This window comes from Cyprinus carpio, chromosome A3 (assembly GCF_018340385.1).
Source record: "Cyprinus carpio isolate SPL01 chromosome A3, ASM1834038v1, whole genome shotgun sequence".
In the NCBI taxonomy this organism is placed as follows: domain Eukaryota; kingdom Metazoa; phylum Chordata; class Actinopteri; order Cypriniformes; family Cyprinidae; genus Cyprinus; species Cyprinus carpio.
The window spans coordinates 22,605,133-22,631,149 of record NC_056574.1 but is presented as its reverse complement, the minus strand read 5'-3'; the positions used below and the strand labels follow the sequence as shown (position 1 = coordinate 22,631,149).

General features: G+C 36.2%; 1 protein-coding gene across 1 annotated transcript in view; it reads right to left on the bottom strand.

Moving 5' to 3' along the window:
* Positions 1–25,689, bottom strand: part of cpt1a2b (carnitine palmitoyltransferase 1A2b) — a 31,279-nt gene extending 5,590 nt beyond the window's left edge. Inside the window, exons 1-20 of the mRNA XM_042724214.1 lie at positions 25,517–25,689; positions 19,801–19,950; positions 19,261–19,400; positions 17,490–17,661; positions 16,734–16,835; positions 16,452–16,589; positions 15,364–15,441; positions 15,158–15,265; positions 14,856–14,943; positions 14,576–14,771; positions 10,769–10,957; positions 10,581–10,686; positions 10,145–10,261; positions 4,305–4,469; positions 3,917–4,045; positions 3,122–3,277; positions 2,649–2,762; positions 2,478–2,570; positions 273–1,984; positions 94–185 (exon numbers count right to left, since the gene is read on the bottom strand). Of these exons, the coding sequence (XP_042580148.1) occupies positions 1,874–1,984; positions 2,478–2,570; positions 2,649–2,762; positions 3,122–3,277; positions 3,917–4,045; positions 4,305–4,469; positions 10,145–10,261; positions 10,581–10,686; positions 10,769–10,957; positions 14,576–14,771; positions 14,856–14,943; positions 15,158–15,265; positions 15,364–15,441; positions 16,452–16,589; positions 16,734–16,835; positions 17,490–17,661; positions 19,261–19,400; positions 19,801–19,941 (2,343 nt within the window). The 5' untranslated portion in view covers positions 19,942–19,950; positions 25,517–25,689 and the 3' untranslated portion in view covers positions 94–185; positions 273–1,873. The remainder of the gene's footprint in view (positions 1–93; positions 186–272; positions 1,985–2,477; positions 2,571–2,648; positions 2,763–3,121; positions 3,278–3,916; positions 4,046–4,304; positions 4,470–10,144; positions 10,262–10,580; positions 10,687–10,768; positions 10,958–14,575; positions 14,772–14,855; positions 14,944–15,157; positions 15,266–15,363; positions 15,442–16,451; positions 16,590–16,733; positions 16,836–17,489; positions 17,662–19,260; positions 19,401–19,800; positions 19,951–25,516) is intronic.
* Positions 25,690–26,017: the final 328 nt, after the last annotated feature.

The window sequence follows — 26,017 nt, the reverse complement described above, 5'->3', positions numbered from 1 at the left end:
CTAAATACAAGATATTTGATTTTTTATGATATTTTAGAATAAAATCCAATGGAGATTTACATCTCACCGCACACTCTCAGACGCACGCCTTACCTTTCAGCCGCCTTGTCTTGGTCTGCAACATACTTTCGTTTTGCAGCCTCAAGCAACAAGCCCCCTTGTGTTGCTGTGAGTTTAAAATCCCCCTAAGATACCAGACAGGAAGCAGGAGAAAGTGACCAAGTGGAATTTCACAGTGTTAATTTAGAGTTATCACGTAAGCGTGGGCTTACCGTCCGAAGTGTAGCGCGGTTTCGAAACCAACATGGTTCTGCAGTTAGACCTTTACGTTACTTAGTTAATGTGCAGTCGTTTATGGACTCGGAGAAAGTCCCCACCCTCTTTCAACTATGCACTGACTTAGGTACTATAACCAATGAAACGGAGGGTGTTTCATTTAAGCAATTAGGCCCGCCCGAGAGACAGATACTGTGAATATCGACAAGTTTGAATTGGTGTTGACTCAACACTTGAGCACGGCTCGCGGCGTAGTGTTCCCAAAGGTAACAGACGTGCACGTTGTGCGCTTTCTAATCCATTGCGTCATTTCGTCCTTTTCTCTTTTGCTTTTAGGACGACCTAACAGAGGTCAGAGGGTAATTTTTTTTATTTTTATTTAAAGTTTTTGTGGCAGCTTGTTACGTGAAAAGTAACAACGAAAGTACTTGGAGAGATGTCACAGGAATATCTCATATTTCATTGCAATTTAAATATTTTTATTTCATCTTATTTACCTACAAGTAAAAAACATATTCTTATGTCCCCTACAAAAGTAACAGAAGGCCATACTGTGCTTTGAACGTACTTATGTTTTCCTGAGATGTTCATATACAAGAGTCTGACTGAAGCAAAGAAAATATAAATAATTACAAGTTACAGTATAATTGAATATAACAATACAAGAACATTTCAATATTGTTACTGCTTCTGTAAAATTATTTTAAGTATCAGAAGTGGCACATTTAATGTCATAACTTATTTATATTGCATTAAAAAAAATAAAAGCCATGTCTTTTAAAGAGCATCTAATGCATTACTAAAACTGTGCTGTATTAACATCAGCTGTCTAAGCAAGCAGATTCGTCAATATTCATTTGTAACCAAGGCTTTAACAGAGTTAATCAGAGTCGATCCATTTAAAATCCGCAAAGAGATTCATGGACCATGCTATGTCATTACTGCACCGGTGAATTTGATAGCTTCATGCCTGTACAAATAACATCACTACATATATTTATTTTTCTCTTTCAAGGTTTGCCAGGTTAGCTTGGCCCCACACAATTTCAGGGCACCCTGGGTAGATAAGAAAAATGTCCCATACCCTAATGATAAAATTTTTGCATTTTTCATGGTTTTTAATAGAAAAACGGTTTAATTTGAAGTACCAGAAATAACATTATTAAAGCTGCCATGTGTTTTTTTTTTTTTTTTTTTTTGGAGCTGACTTCCATTAGACTAATGCTGTAGTTTCAACTACACAGTCTTTCTTCATAACCAAACCCTTTAAAGACACAACTACAGATTTCAGCAAACTTAAACACACACAGTAGTTTGGTGGCTAGACACCATTTTGCTGTTTACAGAGCTGTCAATCATACAGCTGTTATTCTTCAGCACACCAATTATAGAGATTTATGAAAGGTATTCAGTAAAACTGGTGCAGCAGCAATTGGCAAATCCAGAAACCCTACTAGTTATTTTTTAGTATTGACACGGATAGATCCACTATATCACAACCTCAAACCCAACAAACAAATGAATATATATTTTAAAAAAAAATGCACAAATAATGAAATAATTATGAACCCGTCTTCAAACAAGCACACAGCAGGATTTATGACTGTTTGTCAGGGTTGGCTTTTGTTGCTTCCTTGAAGTCTGGGTTCAGCAGAGTCATGAGATCCATCATGGCTTGACTGATTTGAGACCCAAACTTATGAGAGTCCTATAAACAAGAAAAACGAACATTGCACTTTAATTTAATATGCTACATAATCATAGCATTATGAAATAAAATCACTTATCTTACTCAACAGAACACCAAATGCCTTTTAAATATAAGAAGAATAATACATCTCGAAAGTTAAGCCTACCCTACAGTAAATGAACATACAGAAATAATAATAATAAAAATAATAATGCACAGAATATACAAGATGCATAAAAACAAAGCCATAGACACTAAAACATTATAAATAAATTCTTTTGGATTAATAATATTATTTTTAAAATAGGAACTGTATGAACTATATTAATATACTTCAGATGCATTACTTTTTTGTCTTTTGTACATATTTAACCTCTTTATATACATTACAATGTCAGTGTATTAAAAATGATCGATGCAGCTTCATAAAAACAGGCAAGCAATTCATTGATCTGAAAGTGCAAGCATGATTTTAAGACTGTGTAGTGAGGTTGGGTTGTTTTGCTCTTACAGTCTCTGTGCAGGAGTGCTTGCAGGACACATGGAAGTTAATCATTTCCTCGCCCATAATAATGTAAGATACACCATAGCCATCATCAGCCACCACACAGGAACAAAACATGAACACAGTTAACGCATGAGTGCTTCTTTCTGTTTATGTGTGTGTTGGTCAATTACTCACCGGACCAAAGCCTCCTCCCAGCGAGATGAACTCAGGATGGTTGACCAAATCAAACAGCTCCATTTGTTGCACGGGGGTCTGAGAGGTGGAGAGACGCCAGGGCTCTGACAACACCTGCAAGTCCCCAGCCACACACACAAATGAACCAACAACTTCATGCACGCACATCTTTTAAGCCATAAATGCCCTTTACATCACACTTTAACCTTTTAACTTTAACCTTTTAAACAAACAATCAGCTATTAAATTAATGTTTACACACTAGTTTAGTTAGAAAGTGATTCATTGTATTCTTTGAAGCTATTAAACGACATCTTAGGATTGTTTGAAGACTCACTGGTGGTAGTTGAGAGGTCAAAGATAAGATCTTTGAAGAAAAGCATGCATGATATTTTTTGCGGTTGTTTATCAAGATGATCACATCCATGACTGCACAAAATGAACCAGTCTCCCCAATACAGACAAACACCAACCTCTTTAAGGAAAGGAGACTCTACCCCCAGGTATTTTGAGACCACATATAGGCAAAAGAGGTGTCTGTCAATGCCAGATCCGGTCATGGCCAAGCGGTAGAGGTTCTGATGTTTCTCAGCAGCCTTTCGTAACAGCTTGTGGCAATGTTCTCTGTCCTATGAATAAAAATCAGGCAAAATGAAATAACTGCCATGCGAGGAGTTACATGACAGTACAAAGTAATAATGGAGGGCTATGGCATAAAATTTAATAAAATGAAAAACTCAACTATCAATGTATTCAAATAAAATAATAAAATGTTTAAAAATGTAATTTAATTATACAATAAATAATAAAAGCATATTTTGCATGCAAGCTCTAAATAGTATTTTTATAAAGTATTTACAAATACAAATTGCTTTTCTTTATTATTCAGCCAAATGATTTACTTTATAAATGAACCACTTAAGTTATAAAACTTTAGATTTATTAGTTTATTACATTTAACTTCATTTTTAAACACGAAATAAACAGTTTAAATGTCTATTTATTCATCATTCATATTATATTTTTATTTTTGAACTAATAAATTATTTTTAGGTGGCATTCTTCCTCTGCTAATCTGTGCAGTGCTGTTAGTAACAGAGACGGAAATATAATATTTTTTTGGATTTCAGCTGGCTCCAGTCCCTTGAGGCATTCTGATAAAAATCACTGTGAAATGTACACCGTTGATAGGGTTTCAACATTTCCTTCTTTAAAAAGTCCCCAAAAGGTAGAAGGAAGAATCTAAGAATTCAAAGTATTGACATAACCTCTCCTGCTTCCAATGCGAGGACGAAGGCACAGCTTTCATTGGAGCTGGATCGTACGGTCTCAGTGCGACCCTCACGAAACAGACGAGTCATGGAGGCTTCATAAGTCAGACAGAAAGTCCCTCTATCCTAAAAATCAAAGAACAATTGAGATAGTGGTCTAGAAAACAACTTCCTGTGTAATTCACATTATATTAATTTTAGCTGTACTGCAAGCAGAATGGGAGTATGGAGACATTACATAAGACAAAGAAGAAGAAGTCTCTTCCCAGGGCCAAAAAAATGACCTACTGTATTAAGAATGTTGACCTTTAATATGTGGGACTTTTCTCATGCATACTTATTATCATCACTGCTTTTGCCTTGTTAAGATGAAGATGTGAAGTACCCTATAGTAGGCCAGCTGCAAGGCCAGCTGCACGAAGGAATCTGGGCTCAATTTCATTTTCTTGATGCGGCCTTTCCCAAACTCTCTGAAGGGAAACACATGACAGTCCACATCATCAGCCAGTGCCTGCGCAACAGCGAGAGACTCTGACACCTGCATCTGAACCTACAGAAAGACAGCAGAAAGAGGAGATCAGTGTGCCTGTGATTGGTTTTCATTCATTTGGGCTTTTGAAGAACACTGCTGAATGTTGTATTAGTGATGACAACACTCACATTAAATCAAAAACACAGTTGGCAACGTGTCATGCACCGGGATCATGGATTAGCATGGTGGAAAATAGAAATCCTAGTTTCTATAGTTACCCATTCGCTTCTGTAGGGGAAATGAAGAGAAATATCCTAAAGATTTGACATTTTTAGAAGGAAAAATACTTCTAGGTTTTATGCACTTATAAAAAAAATCTATTCTGCCAGTCAACTGAGGAAAAGAACATCATAATACATGATGATTCAAGACATACTTGGAATGTCAGCACGTGTAGGCCGCGGAAGACTTTATTTCACAGATTTTATTACAGGTACTAATATTAATACAAAAAAAAAATCCATCTGATGGGCTTACATTCTCCTACAGTAAAGCAGTTTGGTTCCCAAGATTCTTTAAAATATATTTTTCTGTGTTCTGCAGAAGAAAGAAATGCACAGAGGTTTGTATCCCTTTAAGAATACTTTGATAATGTGCTATAAGCAAAGACTTAGGGTGCTTTCACACTAGCACTTTTGGTGTTCACACCCAGGTTCGATTGATGGATGATGTGAACACGGTCTTCCAAACGGGTGCAAAGTGTACCTGAGTCTGCTTAAAAGGGGTGGTCTGGGGTACGGTTCAAGTGAACTCCGGCACAGTTTGCTGCTGATGTGAGCGCAATCGTACCAAATCGCAGAAGTGAACTGCTATTAATGACGTATTATTTGATAAAATGTGTGTTTGTGTGTGTTTCACTCACTTTCCTGATGAGTGTGACTGACGTGCTGTATCTAATTTCTGTTCGCTTCAGCGTTCTTTATAGCATTTGCAGTATTTGTAGTACAATTGTAAGACAGACATAAGTGCCGTTATTTACTGAAGCTTTGGAAACAAAACCAACGTTTCAAAAAAATAAATATAAAATTGAAGAGAGCAATGATATGCATTTTGCTGCCTTCTCCTGCACCATCATTACTAAGCAACGGGGTAAACAGCTGCTGGCTTATTGACACAAATGAACCGCAGTTCAGACCTAAATAATATAATGTGAACACAGTCCAGTGGGGGCGGGGGAAGGGGGAGGAATCGAACTCTGCTTCAGACCAGGCAATCAAACCAAGTGTGAAAGCACCCTTAAAGTAAATTTTTAAAGATATTTTACATTGCGTAAAAGAACTTGTGTTCTGGCAATTGGACACATCCTTAATATCATTCAAAACACAATCATTGCTTCCATTGTCAGGAATGCACACAAGGAAGTTGACTAAAAAAACAAAAAAAACCTGCTTATTAGCAAGTGACATAGACCCTGAGAAGATAATGCAGGGAAAATCCCTGATTGAATGAATACATTTTCAGATCTTCAAGTACAACAGTGAAGTGGCAAAGTGCCATGCAGAGTTTCGTTAAATATTGCTGCAGCAATAATAATAATGTAGTTATTATAGTAACCATAAAAAATAAAATAATGATTAAATTTATAAATAAAGCAAATGACCTGCATACATACATGAGCCAGTGCAACATTACTGAACCTTAAAGATATGAAACTCATATAAAGGTTTCCCTTTGTACGGGAACATCAGAATACATTTACTTAGATAAGATTGCCTGGCTGTGAACTGTACAAAAAAGTTGTGTAACTCTTAAGACTGGTATATAATTCTGTGTCAGACCTACACCGTAGGCTATGCATCAGTTTTCATTTATACTTCTGCGTTCTTGTCCGCGTCGACGTGCAGTACACATGCAAACTGCTAGTATGCAGTGTCCACAGGCATACTAGCGACAAAAGCTCGTCAGAGAAGCATTATAGCCGTGACGGCGGCAAATAAATATCAAATCATAAAATCATTATTTAAAACTACAAAAGGAGACAACAACGGAACAGGAGAAGATATGGCATTCTTTCAGTCTCCACAAGGACTTGATCCACGGCGATCAACATTGTTTGTCGCGGACAACTACTGATGTATGCTATGTAGTATAATAAATGAAAAGACACTTGTTCTTTGCTTTGTTTTATTTTATATTAGAAGGTGTAACATTAAAATATATTAAAGTGGACATAAACACACACAAAACTCAAGCACATACGGAGGGAGGGATTGTAGCAGACCAATCACAGCGCTTGCTGTCCGTGTAGAATTGACGCGCTGTTAGATTTTTGGAGAGGTGCACGTCAGCCTATAGCATAGGCTACACATGCTACGCACAACCTAAGATGTAAGATGTAGGTTCAACGCAGAAGTATAAATTGGGCTTTACGTGCTGCCCTGCATTCAGTGGTGTAGGGGTGGGCGATATGGAAATAATACATCACGATTCTTTGTCATGTTAGTTTTACTATTTTGCAAGTTGTCTGAGCATTACAGCCAAAGTAATTTCCCTATTATAAAGAAAAAGCCTTTCAAGGTAACAAAAAAAGAATGGCACATAATTAGGCCAAAGCAGGCAAAGACAAAAATCTTAAAAAAAAAAAAAAAAACTCCAGGTTTTATGCATCCATATCCCCTCTGTGCTACAATAAACTGTGTGAATAAATCTAAACGCTACTTCAGATGCAGATTGCATTTTTGCAATAAATGTTTTATAATGTTGGAATGAAAGAGAGAAAGTACCGGATGAAGTGGTTCTTATGCTAACCCAAATGTACAAAATGGAAGAAAGAGTTAAAACTGAACACAGTCTTGCTGCTCCTTTTCCATTCTGCATTTACTTGTATTTTTACTTTCAATACTTAAGTACGTTTAAGTACAATAAATATCACATACATTAAAACCTTTACTCAAGTTATATTCTAAACGGTGACTTCAACTTCTACCAAAGTTATTTTCTGGTAAGATATCTATACTTTTAGATAAATGTGGCTTTCAGGTACTTCATCCACCACTGCCTGCATTAAAACAAATATTTAAAAAAATGCTTTATTACTCTATAGACATGTAGCCAAGTATGGTTAGAATTTGTGTTCTGCTTTTAATCCATTCAAGTGCGTGAACACACACACACACAGCAGTAATAAGTAGTGAATACACACACACCACATCACACACCTGTAGCCCGGGGAGCAGTTGGGGGTTCGGTGCCTTGCTCAATCATACAGAGAATCGAACCTGCGACCTTTGGGTTACAAGTCAGACTCTAACCATTAGCCCACAACTCCCCCTCATTTAGTATAAATTAAATTAAATTAAATTAAATTAAATTAAATTAAATTAAATTAAATTAAATTAAATTAAATTAAATTAAATTAAATTAAGTAACAAATTAAATTAAGTAACAAATTAAATGCATTATGTCAAAAAAAGAAAAAAAAACTATTGGCTAAATGTTAAATAAATAAATTAATAGACATAAGAAAACAAAAAGCAAAAAATGCTTTATTAAATTAAATTCTATTTAAATGTTGCATGCTAAAATAATTTAAATTAGATCAACTGATAATTGATTCCGTAATTTGTATTCTTTCCATAGACACACATGAGTGTGTAGGCATTGCACATAACTGTCCAATTATAGTGCGCGAGAAGGTGGGATCCAGAGAGAATGGTTAAAGCAATTGAAAAACACATACATTTAATGTATAGGGACTGTAGAGAGCACATCAATAGGAAAACAAGGCCAAAATGCAGACATTTCAGGCAATTTAGAAATCCTGACCATCCACAAAACCAGTCTTAAGTCACTGGTGTATATTTGTAGCAATAGCCAAAAAAACTTTGTATGGGTAAAAATTATAAATTTTTCTTTTATGCCAAAAATCATTAGGATATTAAGTAAAGATCATGTTCCATGAAGATATTTTGTAAATTTCCTACCGTAAATATATCAAAACTTAATTTCTGGTTAGTAAAATGCATTGCTAAGTACTTCATTTAGACAAATTTAAAGGCAATTTTATCAGTATTTAGATTTTTTTGCATCCTCAGATTGTATCTCGGTCAAATATTTGTATCTCGGCTGTCAGATCCTAACAAACTTATTTTAACAAACTTATCCTAACAAACTTATTACTTAAACAGCTTATTTATTCAGCTTTCAGATGATGCATTTCGAAAAATTGACACTTAAGACTGGTTTTGTGGTCCAGGGTCACATATTCTTTGGTTTTCCTCATTGTGATGGATGATTAAGGGAATTTTGGCCTTTGTGTTATCTTATATGTAGTCCTCTGAAAAAGGAAGCCTTGGCTTATATACACACACACATATGCACACATACATACATATACTGTACTTCCCAGAATTTTTACTCATAGTTTCTAGGGGTTGCAAAAGTTGTGGCCAATGTGTTTTAGAGAAAAACATTTCACTTTTATTTGTTTTACTTGTTGGAAGGTTAGATTTTTGTGATTTTTATTATTTTGCAATAACATTTTCAAATAATAGTTGCTTTAGGGGAAAAAAAGTGTTGCTTTTATGGTCCAAACAGAGCCTAAAGTGGGCATATGATTATTAAAACAGTAATGCAGCGTTTACTGCAAAATCTAATCTAGAACTGATAAGGTCCTGAATTTATGTTAAAGGGTTAGTTCACCCAAAAATGAAAATTAACCCATAAATTAATCACCCTCAAGGCATCCTAGGTGTATATGACTTTCTTCTTTCTGACGAATCCAGTCGAAGTTATATTAAAAATTTACTTTGATCTTCCAAGCCGTTTAATCCCACTCAGTGGGTGTTGCAGTGCTTCAGTCCAAAAGAAGTTAAATAAAAAGCACCCATTCTCACAGCTCCGGGGAATGAGCAAAGTCCTCTAGTAGCGAATCGATGGGTTTTTGTAAGAAAAATAACCATATTTAAAATGTAATAATCACTTGAATCTAGCTTGCACTCACTGTTGTAAACAGAAGCCACTCCATGAGGATGACGTATGAGTTTGGCTTTGTGCATGCGCTGCTCAGAAGTGACACAAACAGAAGCGCAAGGGACTCACCGGCGCATGCGCAATGCTGACCTCATACGTCATGCTCCTGGAACTGCTTCCGTGTACAACTGTTGGGACAAGCTAGATAAAAGTGATTATTACGTTTTAAATATGGATATTTTTCTTACAAAAATGCATCGATTCGCTACAGGAGGCCTTTGTTCACCCCCGGGAGCTGTGTGAGACACTTTTTGTTATGGATGGGTGCTTTTTATTTAACTTTCTGGACTGAAGCACTGCAACGCCCGCTAAGTGCCATTTAAACAGCTTGAAAGATCAAAGACAATTTTTAAATAAAACACGTGTTGATTGATATGAAAGAGTTTTGTATTTTATTTGTATGATGACTTGAGGGTGAGTAATTTATGGGTTAATTTTCATTTTTGGGTGAACTAACCCTTTATCATCCTTCAGACTTATGTGGCTGTGGAATAATATAGAATCGGTCAATGAATCTTCTTCTAAACATCATGAAAGTTGAGGGAGAAGGAAGAAGGAAGAAGATGTTATTTGTGTGTGCATGTGCATATCTGCATGGTTTGCAATCATCCTCAGATGTTATGCAGATTGCATGAAGAACCTGATCAGTGACACTGCATTCCAAGAACTGATGAGGAACACGGAAAGTGTACATTGAGAAAAGAGAAAGCTATTCATCTCGCCTGCAGCGGTATGTCCCAGCTCAACCGTTGAGGAGGTGGTAAGGAGTGCTCAATCTCTCCCCTGCAGTTCCCATCCGCGGTGTAACCCAAATGAAATGCGTCTGTGGCCAGAGTGAACTAAGACAGTAAAATACACAATCTGAAAAACATTCAACCCAAACAAGACTGCTTGCACTTTTAAGTATCTAGTATTTAGTATGTCTGGGGGCATGAATGGAATGTCTTTTGCAGAAAACTGCTGTAGAGGATGTGAAAGTGGTCTTTGTCCTGAATAGAACCCCCACAGACACAGACAACGGCATATTCTAAAATTAGTGACGTAAATGTTTTAAAGGACATGGGCAGTGGGTTGGTGACTAATATTGAAACTTGAACCATGACGTTTGATGTATGATAAAGGCCAATTATATTAATGCTCTGAGACTCCTACACTTACCTCCCACAGGTGGGCCACTATAGGAGCATCGGCCCAAGAATGTTCTGCATTCAACCCATTCTTTCCATTCTTATACACCACGACAGAAAATGACTTATCAAACCACCTGAGGGAAGGAGGACAGAAGTTCAGCCATGTCCTGGATATGCAAAGTTTCTTATTACAAACAAGTTATGCTGCTCTCCCACCTGTCATAGCATTTTCCATGAAGGAGGGATTTTGCATAGCGGTCCAAGTTCACAGAGGGATTTTCCCCCATCATGCCTTCTTCCTGATCATCTAGCGTGACAAAGAAGGCTGCTTTCTCAATGCAGTCCAGTGAGCGCTTGTTAACTCCAGAACTGAAGAACTGCTTTCTCATCTGAGCCCAGGGCGTCCTAACATGAGTGACAAACAAAAACAGTATCATGGAAGCATTTTTATTGAGCCATCACAGATAACATGCACTTACAGCTGATAAGGAAAAACTTCCTTTAAGACATCTTAGTGAGATCTTAAAAGGTGGGGAAAAATCTTGAGAATGTTGGTAAGGTAATATTTGGTTTTGAATCAGAAAGAACATGCATTTCCCCATGCTTCTACTCTATTGTTGATTAACTGTAAAGGCCCTAAAATATGGATTAAAAATATTTTAACTAATAGGTTTTTTGCTGACTCTGTCTGACCATTTGGAAAACATCTGCTATGTATCAGTATGAAGTAAACTTGGAATACATTCATATTCATATCATATAAAAAATATTATCAAGAATAAGTTTAGCTCACTGTTCTACCAGTTATGGTCCAGGAACAGAAGTTAATTTAAAAATAAATATTGTAAAGTAAATAAATAAATAAATTATTTATTTACTTTCTAAAAATTAATTTCATTTTTAAACCAGCAAATGTAAAATTGCTGCTTTTAATCTCTGTAATTATTTATTTAGATAATATCTTCACCATGAAATTTTCCCAGATTCCTACTTGTCATGGTTCCTATTACGTTTAAGTAGGTGTAGCATCATGCATTACCCTTGACAAATGGACATTAGCCAATATTGAAAATTTGATTTGAAAAGTACTTATTTAGTGTCAGTTTGTAAACAAATACCATCACAACTGTAGAATGACTCCAATTTAATCTGGGTCACACTTTAACAAGGAATTAGTAATGTATTAAAGTAATCATTACAAGCTTAGACAGCTCCCATTAAGAGTATTTTAACTGAATAACAGAGATTGTGCCTTTTCAAATAAAATTAAAGACAGATATGTAAGGGATAGATCCTGACAGTCAATACACAAACAAACAATGCTTCAATTTGCATTATTTATCTCTAGTCTGAGGTTCATAGGGGTGATGTGAATGGCTGATCTCCATTAAACTCTCAGAGGATCAGCATTATATATAGCAATTACAGACTAACTCAGCATCAGAGCGTGGGAGAAAATACAGAAAGCATAAAACCGCTTGCATTGCAAGTATTGTTTCTTGCACAAAGGCAAATGTCATTTAATGTAGTGCACAACATCCTCGCATTTCCTGTCTGAGCATGATGCACAGTGCTTGCCCAGACTTTTGTCATCTCATAAATTAACCTAAGTGGGGGGGGGGTTGCTGATCTTTCCATATTTGTATTGCTGCCAAAGTAGCTACACTTTGATGTTTATCTGTATAGCAGAATTTAGAGCGTCTGTGAAGCAGTGTTTTTTGTTCTCATCACAATAATGCACAAAACCTCTTTTCAGCACTTTCTCTGGATGATGGATTGAGTTTCATGAGCATGATGAAATATGTATTATATTCAAAAGACATTCTATCTATTTTATCTTTTAAAATTTTATTGGGGGATGATGACATTTGAGAATGGAGACAGACGGTGTGCTTATGTAATGTATAAATAGAAGTTTAGCTGTTGGTTACATTATTCAGAAGTCTGTGATTTCAGCTGAGAACTCCAGAGGTGGAAGATTTTATTACATTTTGAAGATTACAAAGGCCCTATCTATAGGGATGATAACTGGTGTCCGAAAACATTGGTGTTTGTTCTGGAGAACATTGAGCCTGTAATTATTTACTGTTTTTATACAAACTTGAAGGTCATGTAGAAATAACATTTCCCATCTGAATCGACTTTTCAGAATTATCAAGGACGAACTGATGGAAACTTTTTTTCTCCAAGTCATACTACTTGACATGTTGTATTGTTCATTATTTGTTAATGTTTACTAGTGCAAGTAATGTTAACAAATGAAACCTTAATGTAAATTGTTACCATAATATATGAAAAACTTTGTTATTTCCTAATCAGTATTTAAAAAATACTCTTCTAATGTTACTGTCTCCTGAGGATGCATCCTTCTGTTTGTAGCATTCTTCATTTTAGTCTTCACTAGTGGTCCCCAATGCCGATATATCGGCCAATATTTGTCATTGCCTGAGTGCATGGAGCTCCCTTCTCCATATTCAATAAGTTTACTGTATTTTTTAATAGTTCTGACTAATATATTAATATATATATTAAGCAAAGTTATTAAAGGGTATTTTAAAAAGTATTATAGCTTTTGCTTTTCGATTAATAGTAACAAAGGTAAATGCTACAATACTTTGTCATCTACCATCAGCATATATGTATTTCATTTAAACAAGTCTCTGAATATCTAAATCATTTAACTAACCTTGTAAATTTTGTTGAATGTAGCTGTGAGATTCTCTGAAGTGTGCATTTGTAGACTGCATAAAAAACATGTAAATTGGATGCGTACAGGAGAGGTGTGCTGTCACTAGACATGCATGATTGATTTCAAACTGCTTTTTTTTGCAGCCATGACATATTCATGTCATATTCATTGTGTGCTGTATGTAAAATTAGCACTAATTATGTTATGTCAAGTTATTTGAAAAAATATGATTCCCTGTGTGCACAAACATATCAGATTGCTGAGTGCACTGTTAGTTACAGTATTTACTTCCTATTTATTCATATTTTGAACAAATGCTTTATTTGTGTAAAATATTATAATAAAATAAGCTCTTCTAATGTTCATTCCTTTTACTCGCTATTACTTTCCTTTTTTGACATCTTTTTTGACATCTTCTCCAGGTCAAGTTTATCTTTGGCCTCTGCTCATTTATCAAAATTACCATATTCACGGCACAAGTTAAATGACATGCAAAAACATCCATTTTGGCTAAGAAAATATGACATGTTTACAATCGGTGTGCAGCTATCACTGAGTTACTATGGTTACTAATGTTTGAGGGTAGCACATTCATTTAGAACTGTGATCAAACTGACTGGAACTATCTGTGCATTAAACGATTTTATTGCACACCTTCCAGCCAATCAGAATCAAGAATTCAAACAGACCATAGAATAACAGAATTTGAATAAATCTCTTTATTTCACCAATTCATATTTTTATCAAGTTACTTTTCATATTTATTCTTTTTCATATTATATAATTGAGTAAATAAATAAAATAAATAGAAATTTAATTTCAACAGGTGCATCTGTTTTTTCTATATTTAAATTCAGTAGTGTGATATCATATATCGGCAATTGGCCACCCTACTCTCTAAGATGTCGGCTTCAGCCATCAAATAGTCCTCATCCTTCAACCTCTAGTTTTCACTCTCAACATTTTTTTTAAAACGAGACAATCCTCAGAATGTCAATGGAGTGTAATAGCAATGGAGTATAGAACATTTGAGCATAATGAACTATAATTAAAATGTAAAAACACAAAAATGTGCACATTCAGTGTCTTTGAAAGTTACTGTTGATAACAGTATTAAAATAGATGATAATGTGCCATCATTTAAACCATGTGTTAAAGAGTCCACAGAGTCTCAAAGCTCTTTTAGTTTTGTTGTCTAACAGGCAATCAGGAATACATGGATGTCAAAATATGTGCAAATGCATATATTCTCTGGGTATCTGTGCTTGACATAAAATCCCATAACACGCTCTTCTGGAAAGCAAACACAGACATAGACTTTCTAAGAATCTGACCTGTTTCCTGCTGTCAGTGCCCCTAGTTTGTCCTCTCCTGGAGAAGGAGGTGAGGGGTCATCCAAGATCCTTTGAATCTGATACTGGATCTCTCTGGGTGACAGCAGGCGTCCTGCTCGGTAAACCCATAACCTGAAATACCGGCCCCTGTGGTACACGGCGACAAACTCACTGTCCTGCCAATGCTGCAGCACATCTGAGAAATCACAAGACTACGTCAATAACATAAGATCCCTTTTTATGTGTATTTGTGTCTCTGTGAGTGTGTGTGTGTGTGTACCCGTCTCCTCTCCAGGCGTGCGTGTGGTGTTGAACATGCGTTCACACTGAGCTGCACACAGCGGTATGACTGTACCAGGAATACGACTCTAGGGGAACCAGAGTACAGGATCTCAAAGACTTAAAGCAAAACTGTTCAAAATATTCTCAGTTGAACAATACAGGATTATGACTGTTTAATAATTCATATTTTGTATACATATAGGTAGTTGACCCGTAACATAAGTGTCCGATTAGCCATGGATGCCACATACAAAATCATGACAAAAAAACACAACCTTAAAAAATGTTTTTGTCACATACAGGATTGAGCTCCTCTCGGTTGACTTTGCGGCGATATAGGAACAGGGCTGTGATAGTATTCCCTGCTCGAGCTGCCTGAGTAGACGTGGGTGTCACATACAGAAAATCCTGTGCATAACCAGACGCAGGGTGAGATATTCCTTTCTTTGTTATCATAGCATTAGATTATTGAAAGTGACAGTGAGTAATGGTGTAGGCCCACATACCATGCCATAATAATTACTATTGACCATAATGGGACTCCGGCTCCGGAGATAAACATACTCTTCCCACCAGTCACTAACCTAGACGATACAATAAAATAATTAACATTCTGACTCTACATAAGACTAAATTATCCTAATCAAATGTCTATAAAAAATTAAATAACTCTATTACAAATTAAAGATCTCCAAAGGTTCATAATTTCACTGTGTTGATCTGATACACACACACCATTCACATGATCATACAGTCGACTATGAGAGTATTAGAACACTGCTTTAAAAAAATGCTTGAAAATGCTGTTAAAATGTCAATATTCAACAGAATGCTGGGACATCTATTTGCAACCGATTTAAAATTTCAAGTCAGTTTAAAATTAGCTCTTCAGATCACATTTGAAAATTATTGCCAATTAAATAAAGTGGTTTTTAAAGAATGGTTTAACCAAAAATGAAAATATGCTGAAAATGTACTCACCCTCATGCCATTCAAGCTGCAGATGAGTTTGTTTCCCAATCGAAAAGAAAAAAAAATGGGATGAAATTTAGCATTACATAATTTGCTCACTAATGGATCCTCTGCAGTGAATGGGTGCCGTCAGAATGTCAGAATGTCAAACACCTGATAAAAACATCACAAATATCCACAAGTAATCCACACAACCCTAGTCAATCAATTAACCTCTAGTGAAGTTAAAAGCTGAGTGTATTCGCTACATTAATTAATGGACTGGGGTTGTGTGGATTACTTGATGTTTCATTCTGACGGCACCCATTCACTGCAGATGATCCATTAGTGAGCAAATTATGTAATGCTTAATTTCTCCAAATCTGTTCTGATGAAAAAACAAACTCATCTACATTTTGGATGGCCTGAAGGTAAAGAGCACATTTTCAATTCTGACTGAACTATTCCTTTAAGTATCTAAGATTTAATACCATTTTTATTAATGATCAATTATCAGTTGTCACATTTACTTGATTTTAATCAGCTAAAGTATTATATGTAAATACATGTTCATAATAGATAAGACTGATGATAGTTACGACATTGACCAGAAAATAATTGTTAAGAACTGTTTAGCACTTACATAGTTTGTGGCCCACAGTGCTTTAAGTTTGAGATATTTTTGTAGGCGGTTACCCAGACTTTTCTCAAACTCAGCAGCCAGTCTTGTCATTCGCTGAAAACCATCCACATCTAGCAGTGGCTTCACTGACTCAAGATACTGAAACAGAGAGAACGGTTGTGATAGCATTCACTGGTATCCAAAACTCCAAGAACCCTGCCAATCTTCATCATCACTCACTTCCCAGAAAACACAGACTCGTGCACATTATGTTATAATTTAATTTACACTGCATTGACTCACTCTTTCCAATGTGTCTTTAATGGAAGGTACAGGCAGGTGTGGTAAAGATGTCTGATAGCTGTACAGTAATGGCTTTCTACTGGAGAGCAACCTAACTAGGGTCTGACATGGAAAACAAGAGAGAGAAACAGTCAAATAGAAAAATATACAGGGTAAATATATAGAGCACAACAATAAGAATGACTGATGTGGTCCAGTGTGACAGCTTTGACTATAATGTCTCCTCCTCTATTGGGATGGTGCTGTGTTATCAATATACAATATTCCACATCTAATGATCATGTATGTGTGCTTTTATGCCTTGAACACTTCGACATTTGGACTTCAGTGATGTATTGAAAAGTGTTGTTGGAAATTGTTCTTATTTTAATGTGTCACCGTGGTTATATTATCTAGCCGGCTAATACAGATGAGGATTTGTTATAATTGCAAGTATGACTTGTCATAGACTTGAGCATTAGCGTGAATTTGTTAAAGTGAGAAGAAAAAAAATCAGATTTGGAAATTTTTAACACTAAAGGGCTTTTCACACTTGAAATGGCTAACCCATTGCTGAATCTTTGATAGCTAAAAACGGTGCAGAACATATTTCATTTGTCAGTCTACTAGTAACTGGAAACAGAAATCTGCCCCTACATATATAAATCTGATGAGAGATGTAATGAGGCATTTTGAGCTAGAGCAAATCAGATTCTCATTAAAAAAAAAGAAAGAAGAAACATCTTCTAAAATTTGATCTAAAATCAGGGTACTAACCGCCCAGACTTTGGTCTTGGTAGAAATACGTCCATGTAGCTCAAACATCCATCGGTGGTATGATAAGAGAAGCTTTAGGCAGAACCTCAGAGCCAGAATGAGAGACAACCACAGCAGAGTACTGAACAGCAGCACTGACAGGACCGTCTGACCTTGAGCACTCAATGACAGACTGACAAGAGAGAAACACAGAAGACAGAACCTGCATCATCTCTTCCAGGTTAATATTATGCTGTTTAAATACACTCAAATGTTGTCATGTCACAAAAGTTACTACACAACTCCTTGTTCAAGCTCTTGTTCTGTCCAGGCTGGACTATTGCAACACACTCTTGGCAGGTCTTCCAGCCATTTCTATCAAACCTCTGCAACTAATCCAGAATGCAACAATAAGATTAGTCTTTAACAATCCGAAAAGAGCACGTCACGCCACAGTTAATCAATTTGCATTGGCTAACAAGGCATTGATGTTTGCCCACAAAACAACCACTGGCTCTGCACCCCTATACCTAAATTCACTTCTTCAGACTTATGTGTCCTCCAGAAGCTTGCAAGTGAACGGCACATTATAGTGCCATCCCAAAAAGGCACAAAATCACTTTCACAGACTTTTACCTTAACTGTTCCCTGCTGGTGGAATGACCTGCCCCAACTCGATCGTCTTGTCTTTAGCCACATTGCTTTCATCTACACTTGACCCTCTAATACTAGCACTTTTCTATTCTATCTACTATTTTTCTTTTATTTACTTAAAAAAAAAACATGACCCTCTAACACTAACATTCTCTATTCTTTTACTATCTACTTATTTTGTTTACTAACTATAAAAAATTATAATATCTTAACCCTCTGATACTAGACCTTAAATTCTATTACTTATTCTATCTACTTTTTAATCTTTTATTTATTTTATTATTTATTATTGTTTGTTTGATTGGTTCTATCATCCTCATTTGTAAGTCGCTTTGGATAAAAGCGTCTGCTGAATGACTACATGTAATGTAAATGTAAATGTAAATGCAAACATTCTGGACACATGAAACACTGACTACAACAACACAGGACTGCTATGCAAATTAAAGACACACATGATTAAACCATAAATAAGATCTCTCTATTGTTTCACCTTAAGAACAATGAGTTTAAATGGAGGAAAAATGGAGACACTGCATCTTTTGGAGTTTCATAAAAGACCTCTAACGTGTCTCAAGCTGCACAGATTTTCCAAGATACCACACTATAAATAAATAAATAAAATAAATAAATTATGTCTATGCTATTTCTATTTATTTTACAGTTCTGTACCGTTACTATGGTCAACGGTCTTATTTGTCAGTTCTAAAAAGTTCTAAAAAGAATCAGAATTGAATAATTTCCTGTGGCTCAGTAGTAGAGCACTGCGTTAGCAGCGCAAAAGGTTGTGGGTTTGATTCCCAGGGAACACACGGTAAAAAAAAAATGTATGGCCTAAATGCACTGTATGTTGCTTCAAAGCGTCTGCCAAATGCATAAATGTAATAATCAAAAGAATTAATACAAACTCCAACAATTGGGAATAAAAATGACATTTGTATTACCTTAGTTAACAAAAGGAGTTTTTATGAAATGTTTATTAGGAATAATTTAAACAATTAAACACCCATTAAACATTTAATGAATAAAAAAATCATCATCATCATAAAAAAAGTGCTTAATTTCTCCATTTCAAATTTTACCATGCAACTGTTAACCATTTAGAAGAAGTTTGTTGAAGGGTAAAAGGAAGTGTTACCTAAGGGGTAGGTGCTCCCGAATCTTAGCAATGAGGCCCATAGATGGATCAGACTGCATGTACATAGTGGCCAGGATTGCTATGACAACAAATAGCCAAGAGGAGGGGCTAGCTGGGTATACACCTTTAATGATTCTGTTCTGTTCATGAGAAAGTGAAAAGTATTAATGCAACCTATGTACACAAACACATGCATCGCACATTTGGGCTACGTCACAGAAAAGCTATTAAAAAACACATTGTAGTGCAAAACACTGGAGCAGAAGTTACCAAGGCTTTTCTAGATTTTAACACGTAAAAATAATGCAAACTGCCATAAGTGAAGAATGCATCATTTAAGTAACTTAATTTCACTACAGAACAAACATCCTGTATTTATATTTCATAGTGTTTCCATGCATACTCTTAACATTCCTATGAGATTTTTACCTATTTATATTACAAAAAAGACACAAGATGACAAAAATACAGGGCAAAACTTATGAGTTCTATGAATTACATGACTTATTATTTTTTTTCACACTCATTCGAGTCACTGACCTTAATCCTACTAATGCGTTTCTTCCACGATCGCAGTCCGGAGAGGTAGATTTGACTGAGGGCCTGATAGGACAGATGCAGGTCGATCCCCTCAGGGGTGATGGTGAACTGAAACGCTACTGCCTGATGAGCCTCCGCCATCACTATAGACTTAAACAACACAGTCTCTGCATTAATCAACACACTAGATCACTGAAATATAGATAGCAATGTACATCACTCGCTCGTGGGATCTGGTTTCGATATAGTATACAGTTGCTTAAAAAAACACTTAAGCAAATGCACACCATCTGAGGTGCAGGTCAAAGATAACAAATCTGTATAAAGGAGATATGACCGCATAGTACTTGCAAGTGAGTGTGTGGTCATATCTCCTTTATTCAATATACACTCCCTGACAAAAATCTTGTCGCCTATCCAAGTTGTAGGAACAACAAATAATAACTTGACTTCTAGTTGATCATTTGGAATCAGAAGTGGCTTATATGAAAGGCAAAGGCCTCTAGATTACGCTTATTTTACCAAAATAAAATCTTATGCCTTGATTTTTAATGATTTAATTAAGACAGAAAGGTCAGACTTTGCTTAGACAAAAGTCTTGTCACATCTTTAAAGGATTCAACCAATCACAGATTAGAGTGTCGCCTGTGACAACTACTGTAATTAACACATTCCCAGGTGTGTCGAAGAAGAACCCCAGCACACCCAACCTTCATTTGAAATCACAGGCGCAGCAAGTGGGGGTGCTGAGGGTGCTGCAGCACCCCCTGTTTTTTTTCTGTGGGTAACTGTTTAACTGTTGGGAATAATAAAAAAGAATAAAAAAATCGGAGTGTCTATTTACACTAAGTGCAAATATGTCACCTTGTTGGCAGAGACACCAGCTATATCCACCAACGTGTGAATATAATCGACTGGCTAGTCAACATTACAAAAGACGGTCATCAATTGTCAGATTCAGTGGCGTAGATGATAAAGCGTGTGTAATGCTCCTTTTGACGCAATCGACCCGGGTTCCAATCTGCCTTATGGCAAACTTTTTTTTCTCCCTTTTCAAATTTCATATCACATCAGAAAAGCATTTATTTTTAATATAATTAAGGAAATAATCAAAAAATTAAAAATAAAGTATTAGGTAGGGTTAGGGTAAGTCTAGGGCTTTTGTCCCAATAAGGTGCCTTTCATTTAATAATTTGAATTAAATCAAAATATTTATTTGAAATAAATCAATATTTTATTATTGAAATTTATTTTATAATGTATTACAATGCTGAGGTGCAGATAATTGCCACTATTTGAAATAAGTAATTAGCAGACTACCCTGCTATTTTAACATAGTATAAATAGAATCTAGCTATTTGCACTTAGTGTAAATAGCATAATCACTAAAAAACTGCTTTTTTCACTTAGTGTAAATAAGCTCTATCGCACGAACCCCCCTCCCCCTCCCGCGCATACAGCACCCCCAACCTAAAACATCTTCCCGTGCCCCTGTTTGAAATGCATCCTGACCTCCGACAGCATGCCAAAGATTCAACCACAGACCAAAGTGCTGATCATCAAGAGCCTGAAGACCAAGTCTCCTGCTAAGGTGGCAGACATCTTTAATGTATCTAAACGTCAAGTGGAGAGGATAAGAAAAAGATTTGAAGAAACTGGTGAAGTTCATGACAGGCCCAGGTCAGGCAGACCCCGTAAGACAACTGTTCGAGAGGACCGTTTGTTGGTTTGACAGTCCAGGGCCAGCCCTTTTTCAACTGTTCTTGTATCTACAAGAACAGTTTGTCGAATTCTCTCACGCAGTGGTCTCAATGGCCGAATAAATGCTCAGAAACCAGCATTAAACAGAAGACAACTAAAAAATCGTGTTGCATTTGCCAAGGCAGAAAAGTGGCAGAAGGTTGATTTTTCCGATGAATCATCTATTGAACTGCATCCCAATCCTCGCAAATACTGCAGAAGACTTAATGGAAGCCGCATGGACCCAAGATTCACACAGAAAACAAGTTCAGTGGAGGAAAAATCATGGTTTGGGGTTACATTCAGTATGGGGACGTGCGAGAGATCTGCAGAGTGGATGGCAACATCAACAGCCTGAGGTATCAAGACATTCTTGTTGCCCATTACATCCCAAACCACAAGAGAGGGCAAATTCTTCAGCAGGATGGTGCTCCTTTTCATACTGCAGCCTCCACATCTAAGATCCTGAAACCAAAGAAGGTCAAGGTGCTCCAGGATTGGCCAGCCCAGTCACCAGACACGAACATTATTGAGCATGTCTGGGGTAAGATGAAGGATGAACTTGATGAACTCTGGGAGTCCTGCAAGAATGCTTTCTTTACCATTACAATTTATTAATAAGTTATTTGAGTCATTGCCGAGATGTATGCATGCAGTCCTCCAAGCTCATGGGAGTCATACACAATATTAATTCTTTTTCCACTGCACCATGACTTTATGCTCTGTACTGTACATTATTTCTGTTAAGTGACAAGACTTTTGTCCAAGCAAAGTCTGACCTTTCTGTCCTAATTAATTAAAAATTTTAGTTTGGTAAAATAAGCGTAATCTAGAGGCCTTTGCCTTTCATATAAGCCACTTCTGATTCTAAATGATCAACTAGAAGTCAAGTTATTATTTGTTGTTCCTACAACTTGGATAGGCGACAAGATTTTTGTCAGGGAGTGTAGTATACAAAATAATATTTCTCACAAAATTCTTTTTCTGTTTTATTGTAACTATTCCAACCTTTTATTAAAGCTAATGTTGCAAACCCAAGAGCGACTGAATTAAATCTGACCACTATCAGTGTCATGAATATCAATGTCAGGAAGATCACAGAAGGAAACTGCTGTCAATATACCAGTCACATCTAGTAAACAAATGTAAAATTGCTAGATGTGGCAATGCGAGGGCAAACGTCATGATCTGAGTCTACAACTAATACATCAATGCCCCCTTGTGGTGTATTTATATAAACAACAGCTATTTACAGCATAAATACTATCATCCTGAAAGCCTTTTGGTCTTGAGTGTGTCTATGTATATAAATTCGAGATATCATGCCATAAAAAAAAGAATGAAACCGAAAGAGAATCTGATCAACAGGACCGAGTTGAACAGGCGACTCAGTTTAACATAAAAATGATGTGGTCACACCAAGCTGGAGTGAACAGGTTACCAGTGAGAGCAGTTAAGCTGTGTGTAAAGGTTGTTGCATTGGTTTCTGTCACTCATCCTTTAGAAATGATAGTACAGCCTTTTAATCCAAAAAGGAGCATTTTTCCAATTTTCAGACATATTGTCAAGTGTTTACTGAGAATGTGTCTTATGAGTAGGCCTATAAGCATGTATTCTGATATTTAATAAGAACAGAAGAGAAAGCACATACCCACACAAACATATGCCCACTTTTCTGAAACACCGAACTTACCTGGAAGAGTTTTATTGTTACACAGTAACTCAAAATTGTCAACCACAAAAAGTCTGAAATATTATTTAACTGTTTGCATGTAATTGCCAGCTGTGAAAGAGACTTGGCAAAAGGCAAGACTATTTATTTCATTCCAAAAATGTTTACAATGTCATCTCTGAATGCATTTAAAATAGGGGTGCACCGATCAAGATCGGCCGATAATTAATGCGCATCTCGTCAGTAAAGCCGGTTCTCTAATCAGCGGTAAATTTCACATAGAGCAGCTGTTACTACATGAGCCGTTGTTAACTGACAAGCTGCGCAAATCCACGTTCATTATCAGCGTTTATTTGCGTAGCTTGTCAGTTAACAATGGCTCTGTGTAGTAACAGCTGCTCTATGTGAAATAACTCACCTGATGGAATTTACCGCTGATTAGAGAACCGGCTTTACTGACGAGATGCGCATTAACGATCGGCCGATCTTGATCGGTGCACCCCTAATTTAAAACAATAGTTCATAATTAATAATCCCCTTAGGAGACAGTACCACAAGACCAAATAAAAAGGCTACTTGTAAGATTCCAAAAAGTGTTTTAAAGGAGATCAATTCTAAAAGTCAGCTAGGCCAAAAGTCCGCATATATCAAAGACATTTATCCACCATTATTGCATAGGCTGGCATTGGAGAAAAGCTCGGGTTTTGTTCATCGTTAAACATGGATTTCATAGGAAATGTGATGAAAGATAAGGAAAAAGGTTTGAATGCTGTTAAACTGGTAAAACGTGTTACTAACTCTCGAGCTCGCCTCCGCACTGAACGCAGCTGAAAGATTCTACAACTTTGCTCTCTAAACAAAACCCGAGACCACTCGGGAATGCAGTGAAGCAATGTTTGGGTGTGCCGTTGGTTTTTTATTATTAATTATGAGGTGAGCCTGAAATGTCCAAAAGAATAACAGTTCCGCTCAAACGTCGAAGAGTTTTGACTTATATATAGTGCATGTAGCCTACAGCACAAGAAAAAGTATGAATAAGAAAATAAAAGTGTTCTAATTTTTATCAGTTCAGGGCCCGTATTCACAAAACATTTTATCTTACCACTAAGAGTTCTCATAAATAGCAGTAAAAGTTAAAGAGTTTTCTCTTAAAACCTAATCACAAAGCTGCTGAAACAAACTTTTACTGAGGAATAGAGAGAAGTCAGAAGTGAGCTAAGAGTAAGGGCGGGGTTGACCTCGTTGCTATCACAGACTGTATAAAAACAGGTTGCTATGGATGATGTCCGCACGCTTACTAACTATCCTCACAGTGACTGGCTGATGTATTCATGAAAATATTGTAGAGCACACTACTATGTTGCCGTGTTCAAATAAAGGTTTAAAAATAAAAAATGTTAATTGGCGCATTCAAATAAAGATTTTAAGATGCAGGGTAAGTGTCACTGATTAAACAAGTATATGCTCAGCTTATTGTCAGCCTCTTACATGTATGCTTCTCAAAAACAATTACCGGATATGCATATAATCAGCCTTTTAATTAACAGAGAAGAATAATCATGGCTGATAGTAGGCTAGCTAATACATGCAAACGTATAAAAAAAATAAATAAAAAACTGGATGTAAGACCAGCTGTCACTTCTTGCCATCTGGTTAATGAAAACAAGGATATAATCAAAGTAAAATCTGGAGTTGGGGTAACCTGCAAAACCAAAGATGATGCCTTTTTAAAAGGTCATTATCATCAAATGTTTCTAAAATATTTCCGTTCAGAGGCAGATCGGAGATATATTTTAGGATAGTTTGTGGCTTGGTCTGAGTGACTTAGGAGTCCTAACCTTTCACAGATGTAGGAGCTAGTTTAGTTAAACGCTTGTGAAATAGGCTACTCTTAGAGCAAAAATTTAGGAGTCCTAATTTTAGGATTGACACGCCCATTATTTTTAAGATTTTCTCCTAAATCGGCAAGTTATGAGCTACTTTTAGCCTTAATGTGTTTTATGAATACGTGCCCAGGCTTTTATATTTATGCGTTTTATAAAATGAAGAGGCTACAGTTTAAATTTCGTAAATCAACGTTTGAACTGACTTTATTAAACAAGCAAAGAAAACAACACCCAGTAAAGTTTCTCAGCTCTCCACCCCTTCAACAATCCAGAATATTCCTGAACGCTATAGTCACTGGTGACACGACACAACACGCAAAATAATTGCCGGTTACAAATAAAAAGCTCTTTAAAAACCAAAACAAATTTATATTTTCGGTTATATGCCAAACATGACATATCTAAAAAAAAATCATACCTGCAAGTTTGAATGGTAGTTCGGGAACAAGTAGGCTAAGATTGAAATCGTTTTTTGACATGTAAACTTTACGTTCTCCACCCCTTCACTTCCAGCGAGCAACACATACCTGAGGTAGTCTGTGTAATACCTACACCTACCTATACCTACCTACCTACACACACACTACCTTTCTCATTTACATACGTAATGACATCACGCGGCACGTGCATAAGTGGCCGTGTACTCCAGCATAAAGAATTTATGACTTTGTATAATTTACCTCTGCCAGCAAGGACTTTTAACTCTGCCATCAAAGCTTTCTTTTTAAGTTATATGCACTTATTTAAAGCACACGTTTGTTTTAATGAGAGAAAAAAAACTATTATGCCGCTACTTTTACTGGATGGAGTTTGCATTCTTAGTAAAAATAAATTGCAAATCAATTGCTACATAATAGATTCTACATCCACTAAGGCTACTCGTTAATTTTTATCAATGCAATCAGACACATTCCCTTTG